Consider the following 15,681-nt stretch of genomic DNA (forward strand, 5'->3'; position numbering starts at 1 on the left):
GCTAACCCTGACATCTATTAAAGCGACTACTAAACCATATGTCAAGTTCATGCATATTGCCACGCATTCATAATGACAACAAATTATAAAATCTTCCAATGTGTAACGAATTGACTTATTAAGAACTAAAACTATTACCCCATGTTCTCTTATTTGTTTCTTTTCCCTTGATATTTTTGCTATCTTTTCGTGGGTTTAGGTACTATGTCCTCTCTGTCGTAAAAATTTAATATTATTATAATAAATGAAACTGGGCATAGAGATGAGCCTTCCAGCTAGGCTGAGTTTCAAACCCGTTCAAAAAAAAAACAAAGTCCTAGAGTAAATTTGCATAAAACCCCAGTTGCCATGATTAGAAGCTTGAAATGGGAGCTTTATAATTTTTTTGACAAATTCTAATTTCAAAAAGATATATTGCGTCACATGATCTATGAATAACGTGTTTTCGTCCACGCAATCAACGGTGTGACGGGTCTGGACTGAGAGAGAGCCTCCAAGGCGCCAGCTGCATCACCATCCATGTCAAATACTTTTCCCGCCACGTGTCGGCCAATCATTGACTTCCTCTTAAACTTTGTCCGCATACGGAAGCCATTTCGTTACATCAACTCAAGCTTTTGGCAGCTTCAGCATCGCTCAAAATTACCATATCACCCTTCATGACACTTCTTTTTGCTAATCAGGTCCCGAATTTCCTTATTATGTCACCGAAAATGAACATCAGGAAAAGGAGAGATTAACTAAAAGTTAGATAACTACATGGTGTGGTGAATTTAGTCGAGCAGCGTAGAATGAAACTCTCAGATCTAGAGTTCGACTTCCATACCTCACAAGTTTGAGACCAACGTACAGTCTTTATGGGTTTTTAGTTTCGTGCGTATGGTAGAACGAGATATTAATCTGATTTTGTTGTGATCTAATTATCGACATTTGTGGCAAATACATAAAGATGCATGCATCGTCCTATGAAGCAAACAAAGAGTAATTAATCATTAATACTTTATGGGTTTTTAGTTTTGTGCGTCTGGTACAACGAGATATTAATATGGTTTTGTTGTGATCTAATTATCGACATTTGTGGCAAATACATAAAGATGCATGCATCGTCCTATGAAGCAAACAAAGAGTAACTAACTAATCATTAATACTTTATGGGTTTTTAGTTTCGTGCGTCTGGTACAACGAGATATTGATTTGGTTTTGTTGTGATCTAATTATCGATATTTGTGACAAATATATAAAGATGCATGCATCGTCTTATGAAGCAAATAAAGAGTAATTAATCATTAATAAATCTAAATTTGATCCATCTTAGGGTTAATACTGTTGATGAATTATTCGAAAAGGATGGACAAAGACGCATCGATCTACCACTCTAGGTCTTTAGCTACTCTACCCAAACAACATGCAATGTTTGGATTTTGTTTGTCTTGGTTCAAATCAGATAGTCATTGATTTGAAGTTTGTCTGATAAGAGTGTTAGAAACAACAATATCACACCTAACTAGCTAGGGCTTAATACAGATAATGAAGAGCTAAGAGCCTAAGACATGGTTTTTCACCAGGAAAAGAACGTAGTAATGGAAACCCTAAGCCTAACGAAGCCGACAAGGGCAGTGTTGGAAAACCACATCGATCGAATCGATCTCATGCATCACTGCATATAACAAAGCAAACTGGGCAATGGCAGGTGAGGTTTTGTCTTCAACTTCGAGTATGATCGATCGAAGAGATAACAACCTCTGGCAGTAAAGAATCACAGAATCACAGGCAAGTAGAGAGGTCTCAGGTCCGTACTACACATACTCTTATCGAACCCTCGTGATTCAAGGGTCAGTTTTTTCCCCACTTTATCGATCACTTACAAACCCTAGAGTACTGTTGCTGCTGCTATCTGTGATGTCCATCTCAATACCTTTTAATTTCTTTCTACCTTCCCGAGAGACTTTTCTCTCTTTTAATTTCCTTCGATCGATTCTCATCGCCAATGAGATGAACTAGCTTGTATATAAGTTTATTGATTTCCATGCATAACAACAACAAGTAACAATTGGAAGCACAAAGCGCCACAGTTCCATCAAGAAAAATGTCATATATATGTTTTGTCTCTATAAAACCATCTTTGTCCGTCGATGTCTCTTCCCAACAACCATGTCTTCTAATTTGTAAGCCTCACAAACCCTTGATTGCCACCCTTTGATTAGTTCACTGCTTAGTTAATTATCTCCTCTCTAGACAATATAATTCTACTTTTCTTGGTTTGGATATTCAAAAGAGAGGGAGTGAGATCGAGGCACATGTTGTTGCATGGCACAAAGAAATGTTAGTTTTCACCGAGTACAGATTAGGAATATGTTGGAGGAATGTTTACTGTCAATCATGTGACACAAACCCTAGAATATTAGCTTAGACTATTCCTTTCAATTCATATAATTGGATCACTTTACTAGTTAATCCTTCTTGTGATGATCGATCAAGTGAAAATCATCCGTAGAATTTGTTATGAAGAAAACCAGAAGTGAAAGTAATAAGTAAAAGGGGAATCACAAATATAAGTTTATCCATCACCAGCTTTTGCAGGATTCTCACAAGAATAGAGACCATTGCTACTCATAATTACCACAGCAAGGGCAAGTCATTCCAAAGATATGGAAATATCATCACCACGCTTTTGAAATTCTTCAAAGGTAATATTCATGAACACATCTAGCTAGATATTATATTTAAGTTAGCTTCAAGGCTCCCTCACATACCCGTAAAATATTAAGGAAAATGTTACAATAATAGCCTAGTTACATAATGTTCAGCTTACAATTCAAATTTGGGAATGGTGTCCAAAATTGTGAACACAAATGTGAAATAATAATGGCATGCAATCCCAAATTGGCCTTTCGGAAAATGGCCTCCTCATCTTAGAAAAAGGGTAACTTAATCTCAACAGCTATCTAAGCAAACAATATTTAATGAAGACCAAAAGTCATTGGCCTTTCTAAGTGTCTAAGAGTGACTTGAAATTGAAAGAAATGTTAAAGCATATATATGTGGAAAATTGGAAATCCAGAATGCCATCGGATCATTATTGATCAGTCCCAATTAATTTAAGCAAAGACAGAGGGGTAGGGGAGGTGAAATAAGCCACTGTGATCATCAGTGTTGGCATTGATTCAGGTCTGGCTATATTATAACAGAACAGTAGGAGGAGGAGGATGAGGATGAAGATGAAGACGAAGACGAAGATGAAGACGAGGAAGGAGGAGCTAGAATTATATATATGCATATACATATAGACAGTGACAGTTGCTTGGTACCCTCTCCTATTCATGCCAGTCCCGTTACGCGTAAGCACAAGCTGGCATTGCAGAACATGTCCTGCTCTGATCCAAGTTTACATGAAAATGAAGTACTGTTATATACTGTGTGGTTACTTCGAGTGCAGGCCACCCTTGGCCTTAGCCTGACTAATGCTACAAATGAATGATATGAATTCCTTCCTCTCCCTCCAAGTGTGATCTGTGATCATCATCATTCATGCCCCTCCTTGCCCTACCATGGAAGCATATATACATGAGTATTGAAGCAGATGAGGCCTAGCTAGCTTTGGCAGTTAAATACTTATGCTCCCTCCCTCCCTTCATCTATTTGAATTTCATATCTACTCATATGATGGGCCAAGTGACGATGAGTCGCAATCCTCATTCACTATTGCACTCAAACATATCACCTAGCCAGGACTAACATAGACAGGTAGGTAAATGCATATACGTACACAGTATTTCACTTTTCCAATGCCGATTACTAAAGTTTATCAACTCTGTCAAAAAAATGTACAAATGGGGTGAGTTTTTTTTTTGCGGGGTACTAGACATAAATAAAAATTGAAGAGGGCAATGATAGATTATATACAATATAGCAAGCAATATATAAAACAGAAAAAGAAAGTCCGGATGGAGCCATTTCACCAAGAGAAAGCAAGACAGAGAAGTGATTGCTAGGAGAGCCCATTCATGGATAATAGCAATGGAAACAGACTTTTCGAAAAGATATGACTCATGAGAGGAAGAGGGCTTTATGCAGTTTGCAGCAGCGGCAGCTTCTACTTAGCTTTGGAACCGATATCACATTCCTTGTGGACCTGCTTGTGCTACTAGTGCTGCTTCTGATAGCCCACATTGCCTAAAGCCAGACACATTGATATCACATATCTTATGAAGCCAAACAATCCGACCACCTACCGACAACGAAAGCCACCTTCATTTCAAAATCGACGATTTACCAACTCCAAAGGGCCACCCCCGCTTCTTTACTTAGTCGTTTAGGAATATATGTGTTATCTACTGAGCTTCAATATCTTTGAGGACCTTGTGGAACTTGATAATAGATAGGGATATAGAGCCCCCCTGAAGTTTTGGACAGTGTCGAGGTCATGATGGACAAGAGAGACATGGTGGCAAAGTTAGGCTAAGACTAACAGCTTTCACAATTCACATGCATGCCCCCCTTCCACTGTTCTATAGCGAGTCCCGGTTGGAATGATGTAGATGTCCCAGTATTACCCAGTGGAATCCCCATATAAGAGGGTCAGTTCTGTTTCGAGTAGTTGCTTGGAAGAGACATGGAAAAGGACTAGTCCTCCTGCAATTGGGAAAACACACTAGGGTGAGACCGGGAAGCCACTATTGTCGTTTCAATGAAGCACAAGCACGCGTACTATTCACTATGCTTGCTTGCGCCAAGTGGCTTTTTCTTTGGGTCCTTGCCTCTGTGCCTTTTGTGCCTTTGTGCTCGGTGCTCCCCAAAACCAAGAGGATCGGATCATTAGGTTTGGTGACAAGGCAGTTCACTAACAAAGTATTGATAGAAGTCTCAATTTCAACTAAAAAGGTGAAAATGAAGTGAGTCTTCAGTAAATTATTGTGACACCGTAAGTACAATGTTTAATGCAATGTGAAGAGTTTAAATTTTACATTGATATTTCTACCCTTTACCAGAAGAATTTCTCAAGAAAACCAGAGAACATGTATGTATCTCTTTGGCGTTTGGCCATGTGGACTTCACATGTTATGGTTCTCATGATTATGTACTGTCTGAGACAGTTAACTGATGTTTTCTTGTTCCTGGTTTACAAATAGCACAAACACAAAAACACATCACTGCAGCACTGCTACACAAACAAACCAAAACACAAAACCTCTTTCGAGTCCTAAGTCCTAACTAACTTGTGACATGAGGACAGACCTGAAAGTACTACTACCACCATAGCAAATGCACTTGTTATTGCGACATCAAAAGTTCAAAACAGTGTACTAGGAAAATCAACATCAATCATCAACTAAGCTCAGACAATCATGTTCCTCATCTCAGTCGGGTCATTAAGCAATCAACCTTCGCAGACACAGTCTCCGTCTTATCATACTCCGCACCGACACTAATCATCTGCCATATTGCCGCGAGTTAAGGCTCACCTCCGCCAATACTGTTTTATTTCCACAATGGAGCAGATGCAATCTTCATTCATCATGGTCAATATCGAAATTGCTGTGACGTCGCAGCGGGTTAACCCTCACCTCTAGAAACACTGTTCTATTTCTACAATGGAGCAGAACAATCTTCGGATTACCATAGTCACCGTCGACATTGTAACCAGTTATGATGTTGCACTGGGGTTCAGCTCACCTCCAGCAACACTGTTCTATACTTCTATATCTAAGTTGGTTATTCCTTGCTCGGGAAGACCCCAATCCCACAAGCCCATTAGCACAGCGCAACTACTGCAATATTCAAAATCCATTAAAGGCCCAGTGCGTATTGCTCATAAAAGCCTCTTATCTATGACGGATTCACGCCGACAACTAAATTGAAGAAAGCCAAGCGCAAACCCAGACAGCAAATGAGGCAAAGAGATTGAAGCTGTGCAACCAAGCAATCTTAGAACTGCTCATTTGGGATGCAGCAAATTTGAACAGGACATAGAGAGCACTCAAAAGATAAAACCAGTAACAAAATTTCACAAACGATAAATAACATTAGCCGAAGTAACATCTTAACTAAAACGATGCACTGTATTCAATACATAAGAGAAGTAAATCCAAATCCTGCTTATATGGCAGAAATTTCCAAAAGGATCGCGAAAAGAAACAATGGAGATTGAATGAAGCAAAGACTTCCTAACAAGGACTCTAGTTGTCAAATGCATCATCATCATCATCGGGAAGAGGTTGGGCAGCTGCTGCATTAAGCTCAGCCTCATGCCTGAAATAATATCAACAAACACCAAAGTGAGATGATTTACTTCTATGCCAAATTTTCATTCTACTGTCCATATATAACTTAACTTTTTTTGGTAATGATCATATAACTAACTTAGCCTCAAAACATCTAAACGTAGGAGAAAATCACATAGCAAGTTCATGAATGAATAGGGCCTTACTGTAGTTGAGTAGCCATGTCAATCTGGACTTCTGGGGGAGCAAGAGCTGGAGACTCGACGAAATGAAGATTGGCATCACTGAAATGAAGGCAATAATAATATTAATTATGAGTGTCCAAGCTTGTACATCATTAAAACAAAATGAGTCTATAGTTAATTACCCTGCAAGCTTCCTGGCCAGGTAGAGGAAAGGTTTCTCGAAATTGTAGTTGCTCTTTGCAGATATCTCATAGTACTGCAAGTTCTTCTTCCTATGGAAGGTCACCTGCTTAGCTTTAACCTGCCTGTTCTTCACATCAACCTTGTTCCCGCAGAGGACAATGGGAATGTTCTCACAAACCCTGATATTTTAAGAGACAAATGTAACAATTTGTCAGCAGGTGGGTAAACAAGACAACAAAAACAAGAACAGATTTCAATCTCTAGATTCATTCAACTCACCGGCAAAGATCACGATGCCATGTAGGAACATTCTTGTATGTCAACCTTGCAGTGACGTCGAACATAATGATTGCACATTGCCCATGGATGCTGCAAAATAAAAAAATAAATAAAAAAATTTAGAAAGACAACCCTTATTAGTTATTACAAACAATCGATAAAACCAAATCATGACAACTAAAGACGCATAGCCAGATACCACAGAGACAAGCACTGGTAATGAACCTATGTTCTGTTCAAAGAAGATGAGAAAGCAACGTGAACACATCTTCCCTAATGATTTACTTTCTTGTTTTCATATGAATACATTACATTCTCCCACCCAAATCATAAAAAGATTCTAGACAACAACCATACTCAAAGTCAATTGCATGCTTCTAAATCAGATATCAACAATCAACATATTGGTAGAGACCACTTACTAGTAACCATCTCGAAGGCCACCGAATTTCTCTTGCCCAGCAGTATCCCAGCAGTAAAACCGGATCTTCCCACAGTTTGTGAAGAAGTCTAGAGGATGAACCTCCACACCAATAGTTGCTGTTTCCAAAATAAACAAAAAACCATCAACATAAAACCCAAAATCCAAGCAACGGAGACAAATTGACAAATTGACCAATTTCAAAATTCAGAACGCGACTCTTACGTTCATATTTCTTCTCAAACTCTCCGGTAAGATGCCTCTTCACGAAAGTAGTTTTTCCTGCGCAATGCTCACACCAATCAGCCTAATCCAAAACTCATCCGCTTACAGTAAAAATAAACACTGATAAAATCAAGCCAAAATTTACAGAAAAACGTGAGCAGTAACAAATTAGATCAAATCGATCAAACCTACTTCAATCCTATCGGAACGAAACTCCAAAAGATCTAAAATTTACAGAAAAACGAGAGCGGTAACAAAATTAGAAGATCAAAAATTTACCGGTGCCTCCGTCGCCGACGATGACGAGCTTGAAGCTCGGATAATCCACAGTCTGTTGGTTTGGCAAAGCCTACAACATCAAAATCGAAATCAACACTAAACCCTAATTCCCAAAAACAAAAGCACAAACAAAGACGATCCAGAGCTAAAACCCTAAGGCATGATCGAGAAGAGAGAGAGAGAGAGTGAGAGAGAGGTACCATGATCGGTGAAGCGGCGGCGAAGTGAGAAATAGAGACGGCGATTTGGGGTTTAGAGGTAGGTAGAGGGAGGCGGAGGGGACTACTTATATAAGGCTGGGAGCGCGTGGCTTTAAATCGACGCGACTATCTCGCCCATATGATTTGCGTAGTTTTAACGCTGGGTTCTAGAAACCACCGTTGAGGTGTGGGGTGAGTGTAAAAGGGGGTGTAGAGAGATATTTTCTCCCCTTTTTGAATTTTGAAAGTTTGGATCTCTAATAACAAAGCTTTTGTTTACGGTTTTGATTTATTTGTGTTCTATAAGTGCAAAGATATTTTTCTAAATTTGAGAAAATAGGAAAAAGATTGAGTATAAATTCTATGTCGATTAGATTTGATGAATCAAACCGGATAAGAGGTATTATGTTTTGGATTTTTACTATCAATGCGTGTATAGTGAAGATTTAGATTTCGAGTTTTGAAAAACTGATAGAAAATGAGAGTACTGTAGCTACTCTTGATTTTCGATTGTAGCTGATGCGCTGCCCTCTTGACACTTGATACTCGATTATGGCCAATGGCAGAACCACGTTTGGGTCTGTGGTGTCCATACCTCTTCAGGTTTTCAAGCACTTCACGAAGCTACCAAGTTACTGGCAAATACATGAAAGTTATTGTTTCTTTTTTGTATGTTGTTGAGATTGTCTCTTTTATAGATTAACTCATTCCACACACACATGTATCTAGCAAGTGTAAATTGTTTTTAACTAATATGTATAAATATAATAATGTTTATGTTAAGGAGTTTCGATTACTCCTTAACAATATTAATATAAATTTATAAATTTTTTCTCTTGCTATAGCCAGTTCAGATTGCTATGATAGTCTGATACACGGTATTTCAAAACCCTCTCAAAATCGTGATTACATAATAAGATGAAACCATCAGAATGAATTTGTTTTGGTGATTCCGAAGACTTGCTACAGAAAGAACTAACGCATCAAAAAATACAGGAGGTTATCAAGCGTTAAACCCTAGAAACGATGAAGAGTTTACAAGCGTAAACTCATCAATAAAACTCTGGAATTCAACAATCAATCGTGTCAAAAATACTTTGGGTTCAATCCCATTATTTTTTTTTTTTTTAAATATATATTTAGGAGTTTCTTAAAGTCAAAAGTCCTCTTTGTCCCCGCGTATCCGGGTATATTACAAAATCGTACCACGTATCCGGACGTATCCCAGAGGCGTATCTACACTTGATTATGAGAGAAGAGAAAAACAATGGGCGCATAAACCCGGAAATAGAGAGACCACAGACGACCCGATTCTGGTTTTTAAGGCGAAGAACCTGAACCAATTGCCACAGATCTCAAGTCATGGCCACCTGGCCCTCCTCTTCCGACCCTTCTAATCAGTAAGCCCTTCAAAACCCACCCATAAATTATCTCTATGTTCTGTTTTCATCTCAATAATCGATTTGTTGCATGCATGAATGTATTTGGAAGGCAGCCTGAGGCAATAAGGAAGAGAAATAAGTCCGATCAAATTAAGTTCCTGATTCCTCTCATCTACGCCCCCGTGCTTCCCCTCAGTAAGTTTCGCCAATTCTGCTCGGCTTTTTTTGTGGTTCAGTCTGTGATGTTGTTCGTGTTTGACATCTTGGTTTTTGTGTTTTCTTGGTCAGTTCGGATCACGCTGCGGAAACAACCGGTTCTAAGGGACCGTCTGTTTATTGCTGTGTTGGCTGGGGCATTTGCTCATGGCACTTATTTGGTGTATCCTTTTGTTGAGATATCGAATTATTGTGATTGTTATAATGTTATACTTGGTGACATTCTGCTAAGAAATTGCTATGCTTGATTAAGAATGCGCCAAGTATTGATCTTTGCATTTGAATGGTTGAGGATGTTAGAAGTTGGAAATGATTAGTACATACTAAATGTTTATTTATTTTAGTATTTTGACTTAGCGAATTTGGATTGTTAGGGGATGCATTTGCAATGAGAGGCTGTAGAATAAGAAGTGTAACTGAACTCAGGGAGAGGTACAACTGCTTTGTTTCAGATGTTTAAGAGTGTGCGTAAATGTTAGCACAGAGAGTTGACGATGTCTGAGTGGAAAAGAGCGTGATAAAGCATGTTTCTTTCTGTAGTTGACGCTCGTTGTGTATATGTGCTCATCTGGTTTCTGTCTTACTAATGAGCGTTGGAAGTTCCGGTAGTAGTTCATACTTCATAGGGAAAGGGAGGATTGATCTTTAAGAGTGTATGTAGACATGCACAGGCAGTTTATGGTGGCTGAGAGCAGACAGGGAAGATAAATACAACTCTTTGTATAGTTGGGTGATGTTTTCATCCGCTTTCTTTATTTTGTCTCAGTTGTTCATTATTTATCGGGTTTCGTCTGTTGATGTTTCATTGGAGGAATAAGATGTTAGGACTTAGGGGAATTTGTTTTAGATAATTTGTTTGAATCACAAGCTCAAATTTATATTGGTAATATGGTACTGGATATGAGATTTCATAGATAGTAGAGTACCTCATTTTTTCTTTTCTGCTTGCAAGTTAGAGTTCTTCACTGCATCCTCTTGTGGTTCCTAGGGAGAATTAGCATTCAGTAGTTATTCTGAATTAATCCTTTGATTTAACCATGTTTAAGCAAAAGTTTTCATTCAAAGTAATACGGTATCAGAGTTATGTTCATGTAAATTTCTTCTCAAGAATCTTCCACTGTTATTAACTTTTTGCAACTCTATGTCTCGTCTTTTTTTTTCTTTGTATTCTGTTGTTGATCCTTAACAGACTTTTTGCAGGACGGATCTTTTTAATTGAGAGCAAGTAAAATTTGCACACATAGTTGAGATATGAGGTAGCGTACATCTCTTCAACAACTTTGAATTGTTTTGCGGATTCTTTGCAGCTCAATGCTTCAATGGCTCCCAGAGTATACTAATACAATTTTGATATTGTCTCTGGATGATTCCTAGATTATATCCAGTTATTATTAAGTATTTACTAGTCCATTTCTTTTCCTTTTCACTAGCTCTCAACAAGTTTTCAACACTGTTTTACTGATTACAATAAGAACACGATCGAAATTGTTTTGTTAATCTCTTTGGTGATCTTAGTTATGTATGTTGATATACTGTAGAGGACTTGCAGTCTGCCTTGCCAAACCTTAGCATACTATTACTATTTGGACAGTTAACCCCTTTTATAACTGATAGCAGTCTAATTGATGCGGATGTCTAGCAAGAGTTTGTTCTACCGAAAATCTGTTGGAACACTCTTGCTTCAAGTGAGATTTTGCCTCTGATTCTAAGTCCTTCCAATGCCAAATATCTGGCTAGGGTTGGTTGTCACAAGATGTCGCCATCATCAAGTCATGGACATTTCATGAGCTACATGCATTCCACAAAATAGTTGTGATGCACATAGGCATATTCCGATATCGGATTCTTTCTACGATTCGAGTCATGGACATTTCATGAGCTATATGCATTCCACAAAATAGTTGTGAATCACGTAGGCATATTCCGATATCGGATTCTTTCTACGATTCAGTATCTCAACCAAGATCCAAATATTCTGTATCCCACTTGCCACTTGTCCTTCCATCGATCCCCACATCAAATCCTAACCTCTGATAAACCCTAGCTCTGGAAATTCGACTAAAACCCCAAACTCCTAAAGCTTGCATAGGTCGCTCACTGGATTAGAGATTAATATAACTAATTAGGTCACATCATTCATCGTCAGATCCAATATTGATGCAAAGCATAGAGATATATAGTGTATACAAATCAATAATTACATACTTAATCAGCTTAATCACGCAATTAACTCAATAAACAAAGGGAAAATGAAAGCATAACATAAAATTAATGCCATCACCATCTTACACAAGTTCAACCCCTTTAAATCTACTTTAATAAAAAAAAATGAAAAAATAGATGATCTGGGGCTCCCTTCGATCCGATCCTAATTATCCAGGCGTTATTGACGCGGCCGGCTCAGAGATCGGACCGGTTCTTGAAATCGGAGGCGAGTCTGTTGGCGATGGAGGAGTGGTACATGGCGTCGTGAAACGTCTCCGTCTCGATGGTCTTGAGCCGGAGCTGCTTGGCCTTCTCCTCCGTGAAGCAGCCCGGCGCGAACCGGGATCGCTGCGGCGGCGGCTTGGACTCCGGTCCGGCCTCGGCCGGCTCGGTGGATTTGGAGTTGGTGGAGTCAATGTAGTCCGGTTCAGCGGACCAGCCGAAGAGGGGGCTCCACCACTTGGAGGTGCGGGCCGGGTCGGGCTTGCGGTTGGCGGCGGCGCACGGGGCGGTGAGGGATGGACGGAAGTGGATGAGATTGGTGGCCATTTTTAGAGAGAGAAAGAGATGAGAGAGAGAGAGAGAGAGCTTCTTCAAATGAACGTTTGCGTTGGGGTTGGAGTAATGTGCCAGTTTGCAGGTTGCGAATTTAAAGGGGAAGTGTGGGAAAAGTGGATAAGGACCGACAGTGTTCGTGTTCGTACAATAAATAACTCCGGGCACGTGTGAGCAGGGGCCCACTTTGGCTTTTTGAGTTTTGAATGAACATTCCTACCGGCTAATCCGGTCTCCGTTTAGATTTGGTCTTAGATGCCTACGGGATAGTGAATGGACCGTAATAGCCTCCTTTTCACTTTTTTTACTTTTTTCTTTTACTGTTGGCCTCTGTGATCACGGAGTCTTCAATATTATGTACACGGTGTGTAGTTTCACTTAGGGCATCTCTAAAAATGGTTGCCATACCTAAATTCATACTTAAAACCCATAAAAATTCATCTCCAACAATTAAAACTCATACTCAATTATGGGTTCCTACTACACAGACGACCCAAAATGGGTCGAGTTGCAAGGAGGAAACCCAAAACTGTAGACGCGGGACCCAGATGGCAACAAAAGGCAGCAGGTGCACGTGAAAGACTGGGTAGCGGCAGGAGCTACACGCGGTGAGCTTGGTCTGTGGAGAACGCGCGCTAAAGACAGAAAAACGGGCAGGCGAGGAGCGCGCGGGAGCGCGAGACGCGCCAATCACGCGTGAGCGGGAGATGCACACCTGCGGTTGAACCACGTGAGCTCGCTTCTGACCCTCCAAAGGTCCAAAAACGCTCGGCCCAGATTGAATGATCATTCAAATCATCAGGTCCAGAAAAAATAGGCCGAAAATTAAATAATTTGAATGAAAAAAATTTGGGTATGAGTATGGGTTTTGATATAATGGTTGGAGATGAAATATGAGTTTGAATAGTAATGGGTTTGGGTAACTCAAAATATGGGTATGGGTTTGAGTATGACAACCATTGTTGGAGATGCCCTTACCTATGTGGATATAAACAGCTATGAATAAACCGTGTACTTGTACCGTTATGTATACAAGAATTTTTCGTTCTAGGGTCAGTCTTATTCTTCAAATGGGTAGTTTATAAATTAAATTAAATTAAATTATGGTAACAGAAAAATAGATGATGTGTGATAAATAAAATAGCGTGTGCATAGTATCATCAATCCTCTCGATTATTATATGAACCAGTCTTCCATGGACTCGAGTATATATGTAATTCATGCAGGGCTTAGTATATCCGAGTATATGCCATTGAATCACTAGCTACTTGAACAATATGAAATTAGTTTTACAAGTTGAAGTATAATCTACAAATTTTCTCCGACGCATGTACCATGCTATCATTGAATATGATGGAGTACGTCGTCAAACTATTCTCAAGCGGCATAACAACCGCCGGTAAATACATTTCTCAACCCAGCTAAGACAGCAAGAGATGAAAATATCCCATGCAGATGCAGATGCCATATTGAATAAGTTGTCGTGGACGATCATGAAAACCGAAAAATTGGAGCTTCCCCGAAACCTTGGTCTCGTTCTCTTGACGTTTTCCCCCGACTGACCTTTCCAAGTTTGGAGGAAAGAGGCCAAAGTATGATTCAAAATTGGTACAAAACAGTAGCATCGTCGATACATAAGAGCGAAGATTCCCCAGATGCTCTATGTCGTCCCTGTCCTTCATTCGTCCGTTTGTCTCCGTCCTAAAACTGCAGAAAGTCGGACGGTATGTACACGTTCAGATCAGTCTATTCAAAAGTCTGAAGATTCAGAACATCCTTGGCCCTTGGATTTTCTGTTGGTGAATACGACATGCGCGCACGTTTTTTTGTTCTCTGGTTCAAAATTCAAATATCTCTCTTCGTGTTCGTTTTGGAGCTGTAAAACCTCAAAATGAATCCGGCAGATAATACAAAGTTACTTCTCGATCACTGTCGAGGTGGTAGCTAGGGATCGAACTTTTCAATTTTGACCGATGCTAAATGAGTCATTGCCACAAGTCCCTCAGCCGCTCAACTTGGAAGCTGAGAACAACGTTGCTTTGTTTTCAACTCTAGTGCAATGTGGGATGTCCGCCGAGACTTGACTTGTCTGGATGGGGATTTCATTAGAAGGCCACAAGATGCAAGGGGCGACCCAAATAGCTAGGCCTGCATAGAATAGAATGAGGCCCAAAAACAGGTGTCCTTCCATTAATTTCCTAGGCCACCAATATCACTAGAAATGTGTAGAAATTCGGCCCTAGAGGACTATTTGGGCCCTTCATGGATCATACGATATAGATCAGATATATATATTGTAGGCCTTATTTGATACTATATAGCTCTATATATCCGGACTACTACTCACCTTGTTTCTTTAAGTGATCCTTGTATGTTATTGGCCATTTATCTTTGCATCTCTTAATCCAGACTTCGGAATGATGAATGGTAAGTCAGTATGTATTAGGGAAGAGCTTTCCCATCGTTCTGTTATATCAAGCTGAATGAAGTTGTACGTACCTCGATGAAAAAGGAAAGCTAATCCAGTTGCGAGAAGAAGATCGAAGTTGTTCATGGTGAGAATAGAAACCCTGAGGCAAATTGTGCGTAACTCGTACAGAGAATTAGTGCAATAATGTGACAGTTAAGTTAAAGCTTGAACATCAATGCTAAAGGCATCACTTGCTTGTTTTGGAATCACGTACAACTTCGAAATCTTGACAGAAAGTGTTAACTAATTGTATCCCTGTTCAGGTTTTTGATGAACTCCGCAAGTCACTAAATCTTCTCTTTCGACCAACTTTGTGTCTATCAAGCAGTTGTTGCTCCATCATAGTTTCCAGTAGTTCATCACAAAATATCAAGGTTGGCTAGACATGTATATATATGTCTCATGTCATCCAAATCCAAAACGAATGTACCACATGCATGAATAGAAGAATTGCTATATACGAACCCAAGCTATCAGCCAAGCAGTCGAAAGTCATGCACAGCACAACTAACTGAAGCATCAGTGTGACGGTGATGATCATGAGTTGCAGTGGTTACATGCATGTTGGTTAATTGAAGAAGCTAACCTAAACTTATCTCACTGCATGCAACTTGTGTGGTCCGCTCTCCAAAATTTCGAGACCACAATCCCACATGCAGAGAAATTTAAGACGTTGAAGAATTCCTACAGTGACAACTGATACGACTCCCTCCTCAAGTTGGAATTAAAGACATTAATCTTCTGCAGCAAAGCTTTTGTTAATTTTTCGGGTCCATTTCATATAGGGTTCGGTTGCTATATATATTTATATGGCATACATCAAATCGTGAGTCGTCCGATCGTTTAACAATTTAAAATTC

The 15,681-nt window shown here is 39.6% G+C and overlaps 2 protein-coding genes across 3 annotated transcripts; one reads left to right on the forward strand and one right to left on the reverse strand.

Annotated features, from left to right (window-relative positions):
- Positions 1 to 5,916: 5,916 nt before the first annotated feature.
- LOC101310732 (GTP-binding nuclear protein Ran-3-like) lies at positions 5,917 to 8,129 on the reverse strand. The gene is made up of 8 exons (XM_004287320.1): positions 7,994 to 8,129; positions 7,794 to 7,863; positions 7,515 to 7,571; positions 7,291 to 7,408; positions 6,869 to 6,958; positions 6,589 to 6,768; positions 6,428 to 6,505; positions 5,917 to 6,249 (listed from the first exon to the last, which is right to left on the reverse strand). The coding sequence occupies exons 1-8, from the start codon at positions 7,994 to 7,996 to the stop codon at positions 6,177 to 6,179; spliced, it is 669 nt and encodes a 222-aa protein (XP_004287368.1). The 5' UTR covers positions 7,997 to 8,129; the 3' UTR covers positions 5,917 to 6,176.
- A 1,102-nt stretch (positions 8,130 to 9,231) lies between these two features.
- On the forward strand, positions 9,232 to 11,086 carry LOC101311024. Of its 2 annotated transcripts, XM_004287322.1 has the most exons (4): positions 9,232 to 9,393; positions 9,485 to 9,570; positions 9,664 to 9,754; positions 10,792 to 11,086. In XM_004287322.1, the coding sequence occupies exons 1-4, from the start codon at positions 9,356 to 9,358 to the stop codon at positions 10,808 to 10,810; spliced, it is 234 nt and encodes a 77-aa protein (XP_004287370.1). In that variant the 5' UTR covers positions 9,232 to 9,355; the 3' UTR covers positions 10,811 to 11,086. The 2 variants fall into 2 exon arrangements, with proteins under 2 accessions (XP_004287370.1, XP_004287369.1); XM_004287321.1 differs by having other exon boundaries at positions 9,354 to 9,393; positions 9,664 to 10,975.
- Positions 11,087 to 15,681: the final 4,595 nt, after the last annotated feature.

Source organism: Fragaria vesca, linkage group LG1, assembly GCF_000184155.1.
Source record: "Fragaria vesca subsp. vesca linkage group LG1, FraVesHawaii_1.0, whole genome shotgun sequence".
NCBI lineage: Eukaryota > Viridiplantae > Streptophyta > Magnoliopsida > Rosales > Rosaceae > Fragaria > Fragaria vesca.

Coding starts and splice junctions, on each gene's coding strand:
- LOC101310732 (XM_004287320.1), bottom strand. Junction 7,409..7,514: donor GTTTGAGAAGAAATATGAAC/GTAAGAGTCGCG, acceptor TTTTGGAAACAG/CAACTATTGGTGTGGAGGTT. Junction 6,959..7,290: donor GGCCTTCGAGATGGTTACTA/GTAAGTGGTCTC, acceptor TTTATTTTGCAG/CATCCATGGGCAATGTGCAA.
- LOC101311024 (XM_004287321.1), top strand. CDS start 9,356: ATGGCCACCTGGCCCTCCTCTTCCGACCCTTCTAATCA. Junction 9,394..9,484: donor TCTTCCGACCCTTCTAATCA/GTAAGCCCTTCA, acceptor TGTATTTGGAAG/GCAGCCTGAGGCAATAAGGA. Junction 9,571..9,663: donor CGCCCCCGTGCTTCCCCTCA/GTAAGTTTCGCC, acceptor TTTCTTGGTCAG/TTCGGATCACGCTGCGGAAA.